Here is a 12,927-nt window from a genome sequence, read left to right as displayed (position 1 = left end):
CTATCTATCTATCTATCTATCTATCTATCTACCTACCTACCTACCTATCCACACACATACACACACATTAGGAGAGGCAGACAATCTTGCTGGGTATCAAGGAAGGTGTCTTCACACTGAAGATCTGAGCTCTTAAGATTCTGACCTTAATTTGATGAGAATATTTCCCACCTCTGTATTCTGTTCTCACTCTTTTATGTCTTTTGTGTATATAAAAGTTACAAAGAAAAGTAGTTACCTGTCTGCTTTGCCAGACTCTCTGATGTAGGATTTAAAAAAAGGAGCAACGGCATTGCTAATGAAGGAATGCAAGGTTTCATAAGGAGAGTCCTCACTGAGGGTGAGAACTCTGAGCTGTGAGGACACAGGCTTGTCTGCATCAATTACTGGTGCTCGCTTAATGAATGCCAAACTGCAAAGCAAAGAAATATCAGTAAGCACATACTCCATTTAATCTGAGAAGATGCAAGTGTTACATTCACCAGATATTTGTGGAATAAAAAGAATTAACATGAATTGTACAGCTTAAACAACAAAAATTCTTAAGTCTTCCAAATTATGAACTATGATTTTGATTAAATGTTAGAATTTTAGCATTTAGTAAATAAATGCTAAAATTCAGGAGAAGGCCTAGACAGGCTTAAGCCCTAAACTGAATGGAAAGAACATGTTCCCATGTGTCTCGGATTGAAAATCAACAATTCTATGACAGATTTTATCTCCTTTTTAAAAATAAAAAAGTGAATCCCTACCTAAATTCAAGCACTTCATCAACTATTCTCTTTTGGATCTTCAGGACAGTGCTAACACTGAGAACGGGGGTTCTTAACCTGGGATGCCCACACTCCCAGGGTGCGAGATGGAATTTCAGGGGGTATGACAAAAGAGTGGCTTGTGTCTATGAGTGATGAGTCATCACACATTTTTAATGAATAAATTAATTGTTCCATTTAGATTTGGATTTTATGCACTGAGTTAAAAGCTTATTTAAGTTCAATTTGTTCATCCACAGTATTGTATGTGGTTCAATTTATGGGTTAAGCATTGTAAATTAGACTCCTTCATCTTCAAATGTGATATTACTTTTGCAGGGATGCGAACATTAATCAAACATTTTCTAGGGGTGTGGGACACAAAAAAGGTTGGGAACCACTGATCTACAAGGAGTCTCAAGCCCATAATTCAGAATAGCCCCACTCTGCTTATCTCTCCTGGCCTCCAGAACAAGAGTTTTATCTGCAACAATGGAGGCTTTTGAGACCCAACATACAACTGGGTCTATTATCTTCTATAACCTATTCTTTTAGTCAAATTCCAAAAGCCTCATCCAACTAATCAGTCATAAAAATGAATAATGTTACTGAAGAATACATATTTAGTTTTCATACTTAAAATACAAAAAAATTACCTGTGTTTTAAAGTATGAAATTAAAATACAGAAAGTAAGATTAAAAAATACAGAATATCACTGAGGTAGAATTCAAAGAAATAACTGTGTGAGTCTGTAGAAACAGTTGTAGAGAGATCTGTAGCACCTTTGAGACTAACTGAAAGAAAAAAATTAGCAGTATGAGCCAAATGCATCTGAGGAAGTAGACATTAGTCTATGACAGCTCATGCTGCATTTCTTTCTTTCAGTTAGTCTCAAAGGTCCTACAAGATCTCTTTACAACAGATTATCACGGAGTCTGATATACTCAAAAGAGAACTTTACTCTATTTTGTTAACACTGGGCAGGGGAAACCTTCAGCCCTCTAGATGTTCTGGCCTAGAACTCTCACAGTCCCTACTGCTGGCTATGCTTGGCGGGACTGATGGGGATTATAGGCCAGAACATGTGGAGGTCCAAAGGTTTCTCATTCTTGGTTCAGTCAAGAGAAGCATTTACAATACCAAAACAAGAAAGCTTCCTCTGGCTTAACATATAGTTGTTTCATATTTATGTTTTCTTGTTCCATTTAGTGAAACAGTAACTTTTTATGGTGGAGAAATTATTAAATATATGAGAAACATATTTAATGCAAAACAATTATTTTGACCAGAAGATTACAGGATCAGATGTTAACTCTTAAAACAAGTCAGAAGAGAAAGTTCTGACTTACCTGTTTGACTTTATCCCATAATGAATATCAGTGCTTATACCATAGGAGATAAATTCCTTTTCTTCCTCTCCTTCATCACCAACATCCTCTGCAAAGAATGAGGAACATTGATTAGTATCAGTTTTAAGTGTCTTATTCAACACCTGTTTTTGCTAAGATGCCTATTATAATGATGCAATCCAGGGGCATCATTAGGGGGTGCAGGGGGGTGAGACCACTGCTCCCCAAACATGTGCCCTTTGGCAGAAATGGACTGTGGTATTAACAAGCATTGCTTTAAAATGCTGGTGCTCAGTGGAAGAGATGGTGTGATTGGGGCAAGGCTCAGTGAAAGGAAAGGTCTCAGGTTTGGCTTTTAAAAAAAATTAAAATTAAATTAAAATTAAAATTAAATTTCAAAAAATTCCTTGTACATTTTTTTAAAAAAATCACATCTTACCAAAATTTCACTTTAACTACATGGAACTACAGTGGGGCCTTGGTATCTGCAGGGAATCTGTTTTGGACTCTCCCACGGATACCGAAAAATGCAGGACCTCAAGTACTGTTCTCTTTATGGCGATGTGATGTGTGATTGCCCACTAGCATGGCCATGTGTACACACTTCAATTGGGGACAATAGGGGCTTACAGTCCACAGATGTTTACATCTGCAGGTGGCAAGTCCATGGATAAGGAGGCCCCACTGTATATACATGTAAATACATTTAGGCTATATGTATTATATTTTAATTTAAAGGTATAATTTTAATTTTGCTAGCAGTTGACGTCACAGCAATTGCTTATGCATTCAGTGGTATATGGGAATTACTATCAATGAATAACAGCAGTACAACAAACATTACTAAGGATTCTGTATGGTGTGATATGGAAGGAGAGCAATGGGCTGTGTGTGAGACACTAACCCTAGTGATGATACTAATGCAATCACAGAATCATAGAGTTGGAAGAGACCACAAGGGCTATTCCATCCAGTCCATCTCCCCTGCCATGCAAGAACTTTTGTCATTGCTGATCTAAATGTACACCAGGGTTCCCCCCACAATCATATAAATAAATAAATAAATAAATAAATAAAGCAAGCAAGCAAGCAAGCAAGCAAGCAAGCTAGCTAGCTGCTTTGGGCCACTTTGGAGGTATGCTGTTTAAATGATGCATGCGTCCTAAGAGGCCGGAAGCTGTTCCAAAGCCATGCTCCAGTCCTAAGGACTGGAGTGCAGCTTTGGTGCAGCTTCTGGCTTCTTAAAATGTGTGTGTCATTTAAACAGCATACCTCCAAAGTGACCCGAAGCAGCTTTATTTTGGCCTGTCTGTTCGGGCACATAGTCTGGATTACTTGTGCTAAAATTGTTTGTGTTTATTGTGTTAACTATTATAGTTATATAGGAGGAGGGAGTTGGGGGATTAGAAGAGTTTGGGAGTAATTTAGGTGCATTACAGACCGCCCAGAAGGGGCGGTCTGCCGCCACCGCCATTTGCAGCGTGGAGGAGCCCCAGCGTCCAAACCGCGAGGCTCCTCCGTGCTGCAAATAAGAAGCGCCAAAATGGCACTTCTCTTTGTGGTGCGGATATAATAATGGCGCACTCGCAGTGTCATATGTGCCGCACGATGTGCGGACGCAGTGCGTCCGCTACGTTAAGATGGCGGCCCCCGTGTGGAATGGGAGCCGCTGTTTTGTACGGACTTGGTCCATATTAGGGTTAGGGGTGTCCGGAAGTGACGCCCCTTTCTAACCCTAATACAGACCCAGTCCGTACTATAGGCCCGTCTGTAACGGGCCTTAGTTTAATAGATTAATGTTTGTAGGTTAGTGTAGCTGTATATATGGGATTGCAGGCTTGCCCATCATGTATTCCCAGAACGGCATAACTTTAAAGCTAGGAAGAGTTATGAGCACAAGCTCTTACTAGTTCACACAATGTTTTCCTTTGCCTGGTCATTATTTTATGTTGAGCATCCTACTTTGACTTCTATACAAGAGATTTGAAATCTGGCTAAAAAGGCCAGGTTGATTGTACAACTAAGATTTTAAAATCTTGAACGTTTCTTAAAACAGCTTAAGTTCTGAGTCATCTATAGGACAAACGGGAAGATCATTGTTAATGTGACTGCCAAGTCAGGGGATGATGTCATTCCTTTAGCAGCCAACACTACAGCAGTGAAACCACTGCAATGCAGCAGAGCAGCGCTCCCATCAGAGGCACACCCAAACGCAGAAAAAAGAAAGAGAAAGTATACAAAGAGAATACAGTAATCTTTGCCAGAAAGAATTCAGCTTTAGCAGTGAGAACTGGTTAAACCCTCCATAATATAAGCTCAGTTTGACAACAACAACAACAAAAGAGGAGGGGGACAAAAGAATCAGCTAAACATTTTAGGGCTGAAGAGCAGGGTATAAATACCATAATAAATAAAAAATAAAAGGTTTTAATTAATTCTGAAATCCTTTAGCATAACACACCTTCAAGTACAAATCTGATCTCATCCACTATGTACAACAGTATTTAAACTCTGTACAATGCTACTAAATTTCCAGTGCAGCATGTTTAGGGCAAACAATTTACATTTGCCTGACAGAGAACTTAGGCTTGTATGCAACATATTATCTGCTTTCAGGCATCTAGCTGTTTTGTTGAAAGATACTTTAAACAAGAACAAAATAGAAAACCAACTAGGATTTTAATATTTAAGAATGGCGGGTGTATTTACACCTCATCAACATTTGTCCTGAAGTTCTCACAGTAAGACCATCTGCAACCTTTAAAAGTTTTGGGCTGGTACTTCCAGTAACAAAGATGGTACATTCTTACACAGATTGAGTAGTGGTTCCGTTTTATATGTATAAAATACAGACATTTAAGCAGAATATTCAAACTTGCAATTCAGTTCAAACTTAAACTGCACTACAGTTGAAGAGTTTAAAACTCTCTGACACACGAAATCACTTCAAATTATTCAAACATGGCTGAATTAAATTCACTAATATGGCTGTAGGATTTCCAGGATAAAACAGGAGTGATGCAACGAATCAGCATTAACCACTAGTATGTACCATCTTGAGCATGGTCTCAGTAGGGATCCTGCATTGGCAGCCATTATGCTTTTAACAACAGAAGCTGATCTCTTCAAACATATTAACTGATTTAGAAACCGTGAAGTTCATATAACACGAGGATCATCAAGATATTCCAGAACTATGATTCAGTCAGGAAACCAGTCCATGTTTATTTTTGTTTTTTAAAAAGCTTGTGAATCACAGAGAATACTATGCTATGGTCTGGTATAACTACTCTTGTTCAAGGATTTTAAAGCAGACAGTTCTTCCATTTCTATTGTGCATAAAACAAACATTCTACTTTTATTATACTTATGGCAGTAGAATTCAGAGACATATGGTAGCTGTGTTGGTATGCAATATCAGCATGCAAAGGGATCTTGTAGTACCTTTGAGACTACCTGAGCCAAAGAAATTGTAGCATAAGCTTTCGTACACTTGAGTTGAATCTGCACTGCAGAAATAATTTGTAGTTTGTTGTGGCACTAGGGCTGTCCAACACACAAGGCTAAATATCTCACTAAATTACATATCCCAGGATTCCACAGTATTGAGTCATGGCAATTAAAGCAGCTTCAAATTGCATTATTTCTGCAATGCAGGTTAGACCTTAGTCTATCTCTATCTCTGTGCAAAGTCACTCTGTGCATCTGAGGAAATAGGCCAAATCAACAAAATCTTACGATACAACTTCTTTTGCTCAGATAGTCTCAAAGGCACTAGAAGATCCCTTTGCATAGTTATGTGTGTGTTACATGATGCTTTCTAGAAATTAGCTATGGTACTTCATCTAAGATTCAAAAAAGCCCACCCAGTAGAGTCTGGAAAACAGTCCAGACTCTGTTTGTGGGCTAGGCACAGCAAACTCTACCACAGATTTAATCTTTACAAAATGGGAAGGGCCTTCTGAAAACCAATTAACAATGTTCAAAAATGGGAGTGAAGTGCTTATCTATAGGAAATGGTAGCATCGAATACTGTTTAGGGGAATATCAGTACATACAGCATTACACAGCAAGTAGCACTCACTTGATAGAGGAGGCAAAAGAGTTTCCACACTGTTTTCCCAAGTCCAGACTTTAATTAGAACTTATCCAAAATTTAACATCTGAACTTTAACAAATATAGAAACATATTTCTTTTATACTCCATCTGGCATATAACTTGCCATAGTAATCTCATCTGAATCCCATAAAAATATGCATTCACATGCCACAGACATTTTAGGCTAAGTAATGAATTTATAACTACAGCAACTGGAGCAGGGAGTTTACTGGCATATCATTTTAAGGATGATTTTGTACACATCATAGAATATCAAATGTTAACGAAGAAGAAAAAAACAGTTATTTTGATCAGTCTTAAAAACAGCAGTGGCTGAATTTATGATGAAAATAAAAGAGCAATGTTAACAGAGTATGATATAAAATCTTTATATGTGAAACACACAAAGAATATCACCACACCCTTATGGCGTGCAGTTACAGGGAAATGTTGGGTGTGTTCTAGGTCATATTCTCACACCTGTTAAAACCATGTCATGGTCAAGAGGACTGCAAAATGTCTTGCTTGAACACATAAGCAAGCCTTGATTTTGCCATTTTATATAAGGGACACCATTTTATAAAAATATTACATAAATATACAAATTCCAAAAAGCAAGCCTTGATTTTGCCATTTTATTATATAATGGACACCATTTTACTATCAACTGTATTTAATAGTACTTGAGCATCCAAGGATTTTGGGATCCATGGTGGTCCTGGAACCAAACCCCAGTGGATACTAAGGGCCCACTGTATAAATAGATTCTCTGTTCAAACGAGAGTCTGTTCAGAAAAATACAAAATGTGACACATCTTTTACCAAATTTGATAAAAGAGAATTTAAAGCACTAAAGAATGATGGAGTTGGAAGGAACGTCATATGCACTGAATCCAATGCACTGATCCAATGGAGGAGATCCAGAGCATCCTCACCTCTAAACTCAAGCTTCTCATAAGGAAAGACACAGGAGGGGATCTAATACACAAAGCAGGTTCTGGCTCTTTTAATGTACTCTACAATGTGTTGCTTTTTATAATAACTGCTGGTCAAGAGAGTAAGCAGGGATAAATACTAGGGAAAAACTATGTATTTGCTGTTTTCTCAGTTGGGTAATCAAGGAGAATGGAGGAGGGTGAGAAAACAAAATGTTCCTGTGTTCACATAAACTAGAGACCTACAAACAGATGTTGCAAAACAAATCCAGGGCCCTGAGAGGTATCTGCCTGTCCCTGCAGTTACCAACTCAGAAGCTAATGAGACACATTAAGAATATGGAATCCATGGCAATAGCTTCCTTTGGGCCACTCAGTGTGGTGAACCAGCACATTATTTCATTCAGAGTGCAGCTCTCCATGAAATCAAATTGCTGGTGTGTGTGTGTGTGTGTGGTGTGAGGCTTGACTGTACCTTCTCTCCCTCATATAAATTATAGCAAGAGAGAAAAAGAAAACATCAAATTAACCTGTGTGGGCATTGTTCCTTTCGCTCCTGACTGTAAGTTGTTGAGCTTTTTATTCCTCCCCAAGCCTTTTACATCAGCTTGACAGGCAAAGAACAGAAGACACCCATATTTATCCCGGCAACAGCAAAAGCTTCTGATAAAAAGTTGTGCAGAAGCAAGTCTATGTTTGCATGAAATATAGCATTTACAGCCCCAAATGTGAATTACTCTCAGATGTGTGGGGCACTGTGGCTGTTGGGAATCAACGACAATGTCAGTCAAAGCAAACAGTACAGAGGCTGCATCTGCAATGCAGAAACAGTCCACTTTGATACCACTTAAACTCCCATGGCTCAATGCTATGGAATTCTGGGATTTCTAGTTTTGTGAGACATTTAGCCCTCTCTGGCTCTGATGCCACAACAAAACTACAATTCCACAGCATCATTCCATGACAGTTAACCCTGAATTATTTCTGCATTGTGGTGCTGCCTGAGTTAGATGGTGCCTCAACTCATTTCATTTCATCACAAGACACAAAGGATCAGAAGCTCCAGTAGCATCTGTGTCACTATGGTTGTTGTTGTGTGCCTTCAACTCATTTTTTATTTATGACGACTCTAAAGTGACACTATCATGGGATTTTCTTGGCAAGATTTGTTCAGAAGGGGTTTTGCCCTTGCCCTGGGCTGAGAGTGTGTGACTTGCCCAAGGTCACTCATTGGGTTTCATGGATGAGGTGGGAATCCTGGTGTTCAGAGTTGTAGTGCAGCAACACTACTATGCCACTCTGGCTCCATGTCACTATACAATGGGAAAAAAAGGACACACACACACTTGAGCATGGCATTTGCTATCACAAGATGTGAGGATGGCTGCAAGCTTGGACAGCTTTAAAAGGGGAATGGATAAATGCCCAGAGGATGAAGCTATTAGTGGCTGATAGTAAGGAGGAACACATAGTCCTTCTGGGTGTATATGGAGAGAGATTGTGTAGTAGCTTTGAGACTAACTGAAAGAAAGAAGTTGGCAGCATGAGCTTTTGTAGACTTTGGCTTCTTTCTCAGATGCATTTTGTGGATTGGAAACCAGGGACAGACCTATATCTATCTATGCCATTGGTGGGGGAGAATGTCTGTGCCTGGTGTCCACTCCGCTCACACTGCCAACTTCTTTCTTTCAATAAGTCTCCAAGGTGCTACAAGATCTCTCTGTGTATTGATTCTACAGACTAACACTGCAATAGCCTAAAACTTAGAACAGTCTTAAGTTAAAACAAGTATGATGTATCTTTTTGTATGCTTTTAATTGTACTGGTTTTTTTAAATACTGTAAGCTGCCCTGATCCCCAGCTTTTGGAATAACAACAACAACAACAACAACACAGAGAGATCGTGTAGCACCTTTGAGGCCAACTGAAAATAAGAAATTGGCAGCGTGAGCTTTGGTCAATTTCAGTCTGCACCTGAGGATTTTAGTTTTAATTGTTTTTTAAATGTTTTTAATGTGTGTGTGTGTGTATATACACACACACACACACACACACACACACACGAAAAACATTTTTTTAAAAAAGCAATTAAAATTGGGACCCAGTATGTTGTGAGCTTGGCTCCCAAGTTGGGAGAACAAAAATAAATACGTCTAGGAAAGAAAGCTGATGGGTGCCAATTTCTTCCTTTCAATGAGCCTCACTCTCAGAGGTGCTACAAGATCTCTCTATGCACTGATTCTGGAGACGAACACGGCTATAACCTTTGACTGATAACAATAATAATAACAACAACGGTGTTCCAGTTTGGATGGTCAGAAGGTGTTTTTCCCCTACACTTCCCTGACATACTGAGTTTGTGTGGTAAAGGGTGGAAGCGTCCGCCTGTCTTTGGCTGAGGGAGAGAGAGAGAGCGGGGCTCCTGGGAGGCAGAGGAGGACAAAGGCCCGCCGCCATCTTGTCTTCCGCCGCCATGAGCCCCGCCCTCTTGCTTTCTCTCTCCCGCCGCCTCCCCGCCATCTTGGCCCTTTGCACAAGGAAGAGGGAAGGAACCTACTCTGCCAGTCAACAACGACAGCGTTGCCTTAGGGGCGTTTCTCCCTAAGTCAGAAAGGACACAAAGGCACACAACAAGCAACAACGCTGTTGAAATGCCTCAGTCGGAGGGAGTGGGCCAGGAGTGTCACACTCTCTCAGCCTCAGAGTTGGAAAGGGCACCCGCTCCAAGCCTCCCGCCGCGCAGGAACCCACCATGGCCATGGCAAGCCCCCTCCCCAAGACAACAACCACAACCCCATGACAGGAGTCTTCATAAGTCAGAAGTGAGACAAAAGCACACAACAACATCAAAGCATTCCTAAAAGGCAAGCTAAACAGGGTCAGCTCTGGTCCAGTGCCTGGATGGGAGACCGAGCAGCTGACAGAGTCGCCTTTGGCAAGTATTGCTTGCCTAAGAAAACCATGCCAAATGCATTGGGTTGCTCTAAGTCGACAAGTGACTGACATGTGTGTGCATAGCGGGGGCTGACATATACACACACCCACGTATACGGCACATATGTGTGTGTATGTATGTACTGTGTTTGGGGCCGACACACACAAAAGCTTGGCTGAAGGCACAGCTGTGATCCCATCTGATCTTGGGCGCTAAGCAGGGCCAGGGAGCTCTGGATGGGAGCTGTTGTTGTTGTTGTTGATGTTGTGGCTGTTAACTGCCTCCAAGCCTTCTTGGGTGTCTGAGAAACCAGGTGCTGCAAGATCCAGCTCCGAGGAGGAAGAAATTCATGTCAAGTTCATGATGGTCGCCTTCAGTCAAGACAGGGCTTGGAGGCACAGACACACAACTAGAGCCAGGCAGTGTTGCTGTTTGCCTTCATGCCCTCCTTTCTGGCTCAGGGCGACCCTGGCTCTCTTGGGCTTCTCTTGCCAGGATTTCTTGCGAGGGCGTTTGCCACGGCCAGCCTCTGAGGCTGAGACACACACACACCCCTCGCTTACTTCTGCCCTTGAGTCTCATAGGCTGAGTGTAGCATCACAATAAAGAAACAACGACAATAAACAAGAACAAGACAAATGCACGAGAGAGAGAGAGAGGACCCGAGCGAGCAGTGCCTTCAGCGCTGGACTGTACTCTGGGGCCCAGGGAGAGCCACCGGCAGGCCCTGGCCAAGGCCTCGCTCGCTCGCCCGGGGGCTCACAACCTCTACGCCAACGCATCTGTGTGTGTGTGTATGTACACACACACGCACATTATATATATATATATATACACACACACACACACACACACACATACATAATATACACACACATATACCTATATGTATAGATACACAATGTACACACGTTGCACCCACGTATATACATATTGCACATATGCACACACACACACACATATCCCTATAAATACATATACAACCATATACGCCTGCCTATCTATACACACAAACGCACAGAGCCAGCGGGAGCTGGGCTGAAGGCCCTCCAAGGGCGGGGCGGGGCCCCGACTGACCCTTGAGGGTGGACCTCTCGACGAGGACGGCGTGGACCTGGGGGTCGGAGAGGAACTTGCGCATCTGCTCCACGGCGCCCTTCTCCTCCAGCGCCGCTTCCAGGGCGGCAGGGGCCTCGCCGCCATCCTCCAGCAGCAGCGGAACCAGCTTCCGCAGGTGCTTCTGCAGCACCGACACGTCCGCCACGTTCTGCACCGCGGAGCCAGGCACCTCCAGCCCGCCATCCTCCCCTCCGCCGCCTCCTCCCCCTCCGCCGCCTCCCGGGTCAGACATTCCGGCCAAGGCAACCGCAGCTCTCTTCTTACGCGGAGCCCGGCTGTGAGCACTGAGAGCCCTCCGCCCGGCGACGGCGCGCTTTAAATACCTCCTCGCCTTGACGGCCCGCCCCGAGGCTTCATGGGAAACGTAGTCCCGGGGAACCGCCCAACGCCGTGAAAGAAATGACGTCGTCAACGGTCGAAGGACCACAAGCCCCAAGGTGCATCGGGAAAACAGGCCGGCAAAGGGACCGCTCAGCATTATGGGAGTCGTAGTTCAAATGCGAAAGCACTGCAGCATCGTCATTGCAAGCTGGCACTGAAAGCCCAACAGCTTCCCAAATCCACAAAACAGGGGTAGCCTTTATCGGAACAACCCAAAGGCAGAATAGTAAAAGGCAAACAACTACTATTTTGTATTGTGTTGTATTTGTATTGTATTGTAAGCACTCAGGGGTAGCTGTGTCGGCCATTTAACAAATGCAAGCAAAAACCCACCAGTGATACCTTTATTGGCCAACTGATATATGTGAAATTTACTACACACACACACACACACTTTTATAATTTTACATATAATGGTGTGTATGTGGGTGTGGTTATAATTTTAAAAAAATAACCACACACACACATATATATTCACACCCAGAGATCTGCGCCTCCCCAAGTGTGTGTGTGTGTGTGTGTGTGTGTGTGTGTGTGTGTAATTAAATAAGTATTTTAATTTGTAATATTAAAATTTTAGTCTGTGTTGTTTGTGTAACTCAAATGATCCCTATTTTGCCATGGAAGCCCACTGAGTGGCCTGGGGCAATTCACACTCTCTCATCCTCAGAGGATGGCACACAAACACAAACACACACAGAGCCATGATGCGAGTGTCGTTGCACCAGTCTCTTTCCTAGCATTATTATGTCAAGCACATTCTGCCTGAAACCAACTATTTTATATTGCTCAGTTGAGCTTCTAAGGCTCACCTCCCCAGTTTAAAAGGGGGCTTTGTGCACCTCATATAGGCTCTGTTTTAAGTCAGAGCATCTCACACAGCTGTTGCAGTCTGCTGTCAGCTCAGTTTCTGGCTGTGTTGGCCATCACAGAAAACCATTGACTACTAACAACGCTGCTGGTCTTTGCAAACTCAGGGCCGTGGCTTCCTTGCTTGTGTCTATCCACAAGTAATGTGGTCTTAGGACTTTGCCTAAGCATAGCTTGGCGTGGCTCCATGCTATGGAATTCTGGGAAGTGTAGTTTGTTGTGGCACCAGAGCTCTCTGACAGAGAAGGCTAAATGTCTCACAAAAACATCGCTTCTACTTCTTACAGCCGAGGCCTGTGCTGACATTTCCTTCAAATGAAGGAGAAGAGGCAAAAACTGGAAAGCCCCCCATAGAACCCACAAGAAGAAAGAAAGATCCATCTCCAAGTACTCAGTGGATGGATGTTTTCATTTTGGAAAAAGCATAACACACTTTGGCCTCTATTTATTTCAGGGGCCTCCCTCAGGAGAGATATGAAATCTAAC

The 12,927-nt window shown here is 42.3% G+C and overlaps 1 protein-coding gene across 2 annotated transcripts in view; it reads right to left on the bottom strand.

Moving 5' to 3' along the window:
• DYNC1H1 (dynein cytoplasmic 1 heavy chain 1) overlaps positions 1-11,437 on the bottom strand; it is a 72,904-nt gene extending 61,467 nt beyond the window's left edge. For both annotated transcript variants that reach the window (XM_089522555.1, XM_089522556.1), the window contains exons 1-3: positions 11,149-11,437; positions 2,103-2,190; positions 239-412 (exon numbers count right to left, since the gene is read on the bottom strand). In XM_089522555.1, coding sequence (XP_089378681.1) covers positions 239-412; positions 2,103-2,190; positions 11,149-11,422 — 536 coding nt within the window. In that variant the 5' untranslated portion in view covers positions 11,423-11,437. The remainder of the gene's footprint in view (positions 1-238; positions 413-2,102; positions 2,191-11,148) is intronic.
• Positions 11,438-12,927: the final 1,490 nt, after the last annotated feature.

Source organism: Sceloporus occidentalis, unplaced genomic scaffold, assembly GCF_023333645.1.
Source record: "Sceloporus occidentalis isolate IW3139 unplaced genomic scaffold, rSceOcc1.0.p SCAF_4, whole genome shotgun sequence".
NCBI classification, from domain to species: Eukaryota; Metazoa; Chordata; class Lepidosauria; order Squamata; family Phrynosomatidae; genus Sceloporus; species Sceloporus occidentalis.
Note: the sequence above shows the minus strand (reverse complement) of the source record. Positions and strands in the feature narration are given on the sequence as shown.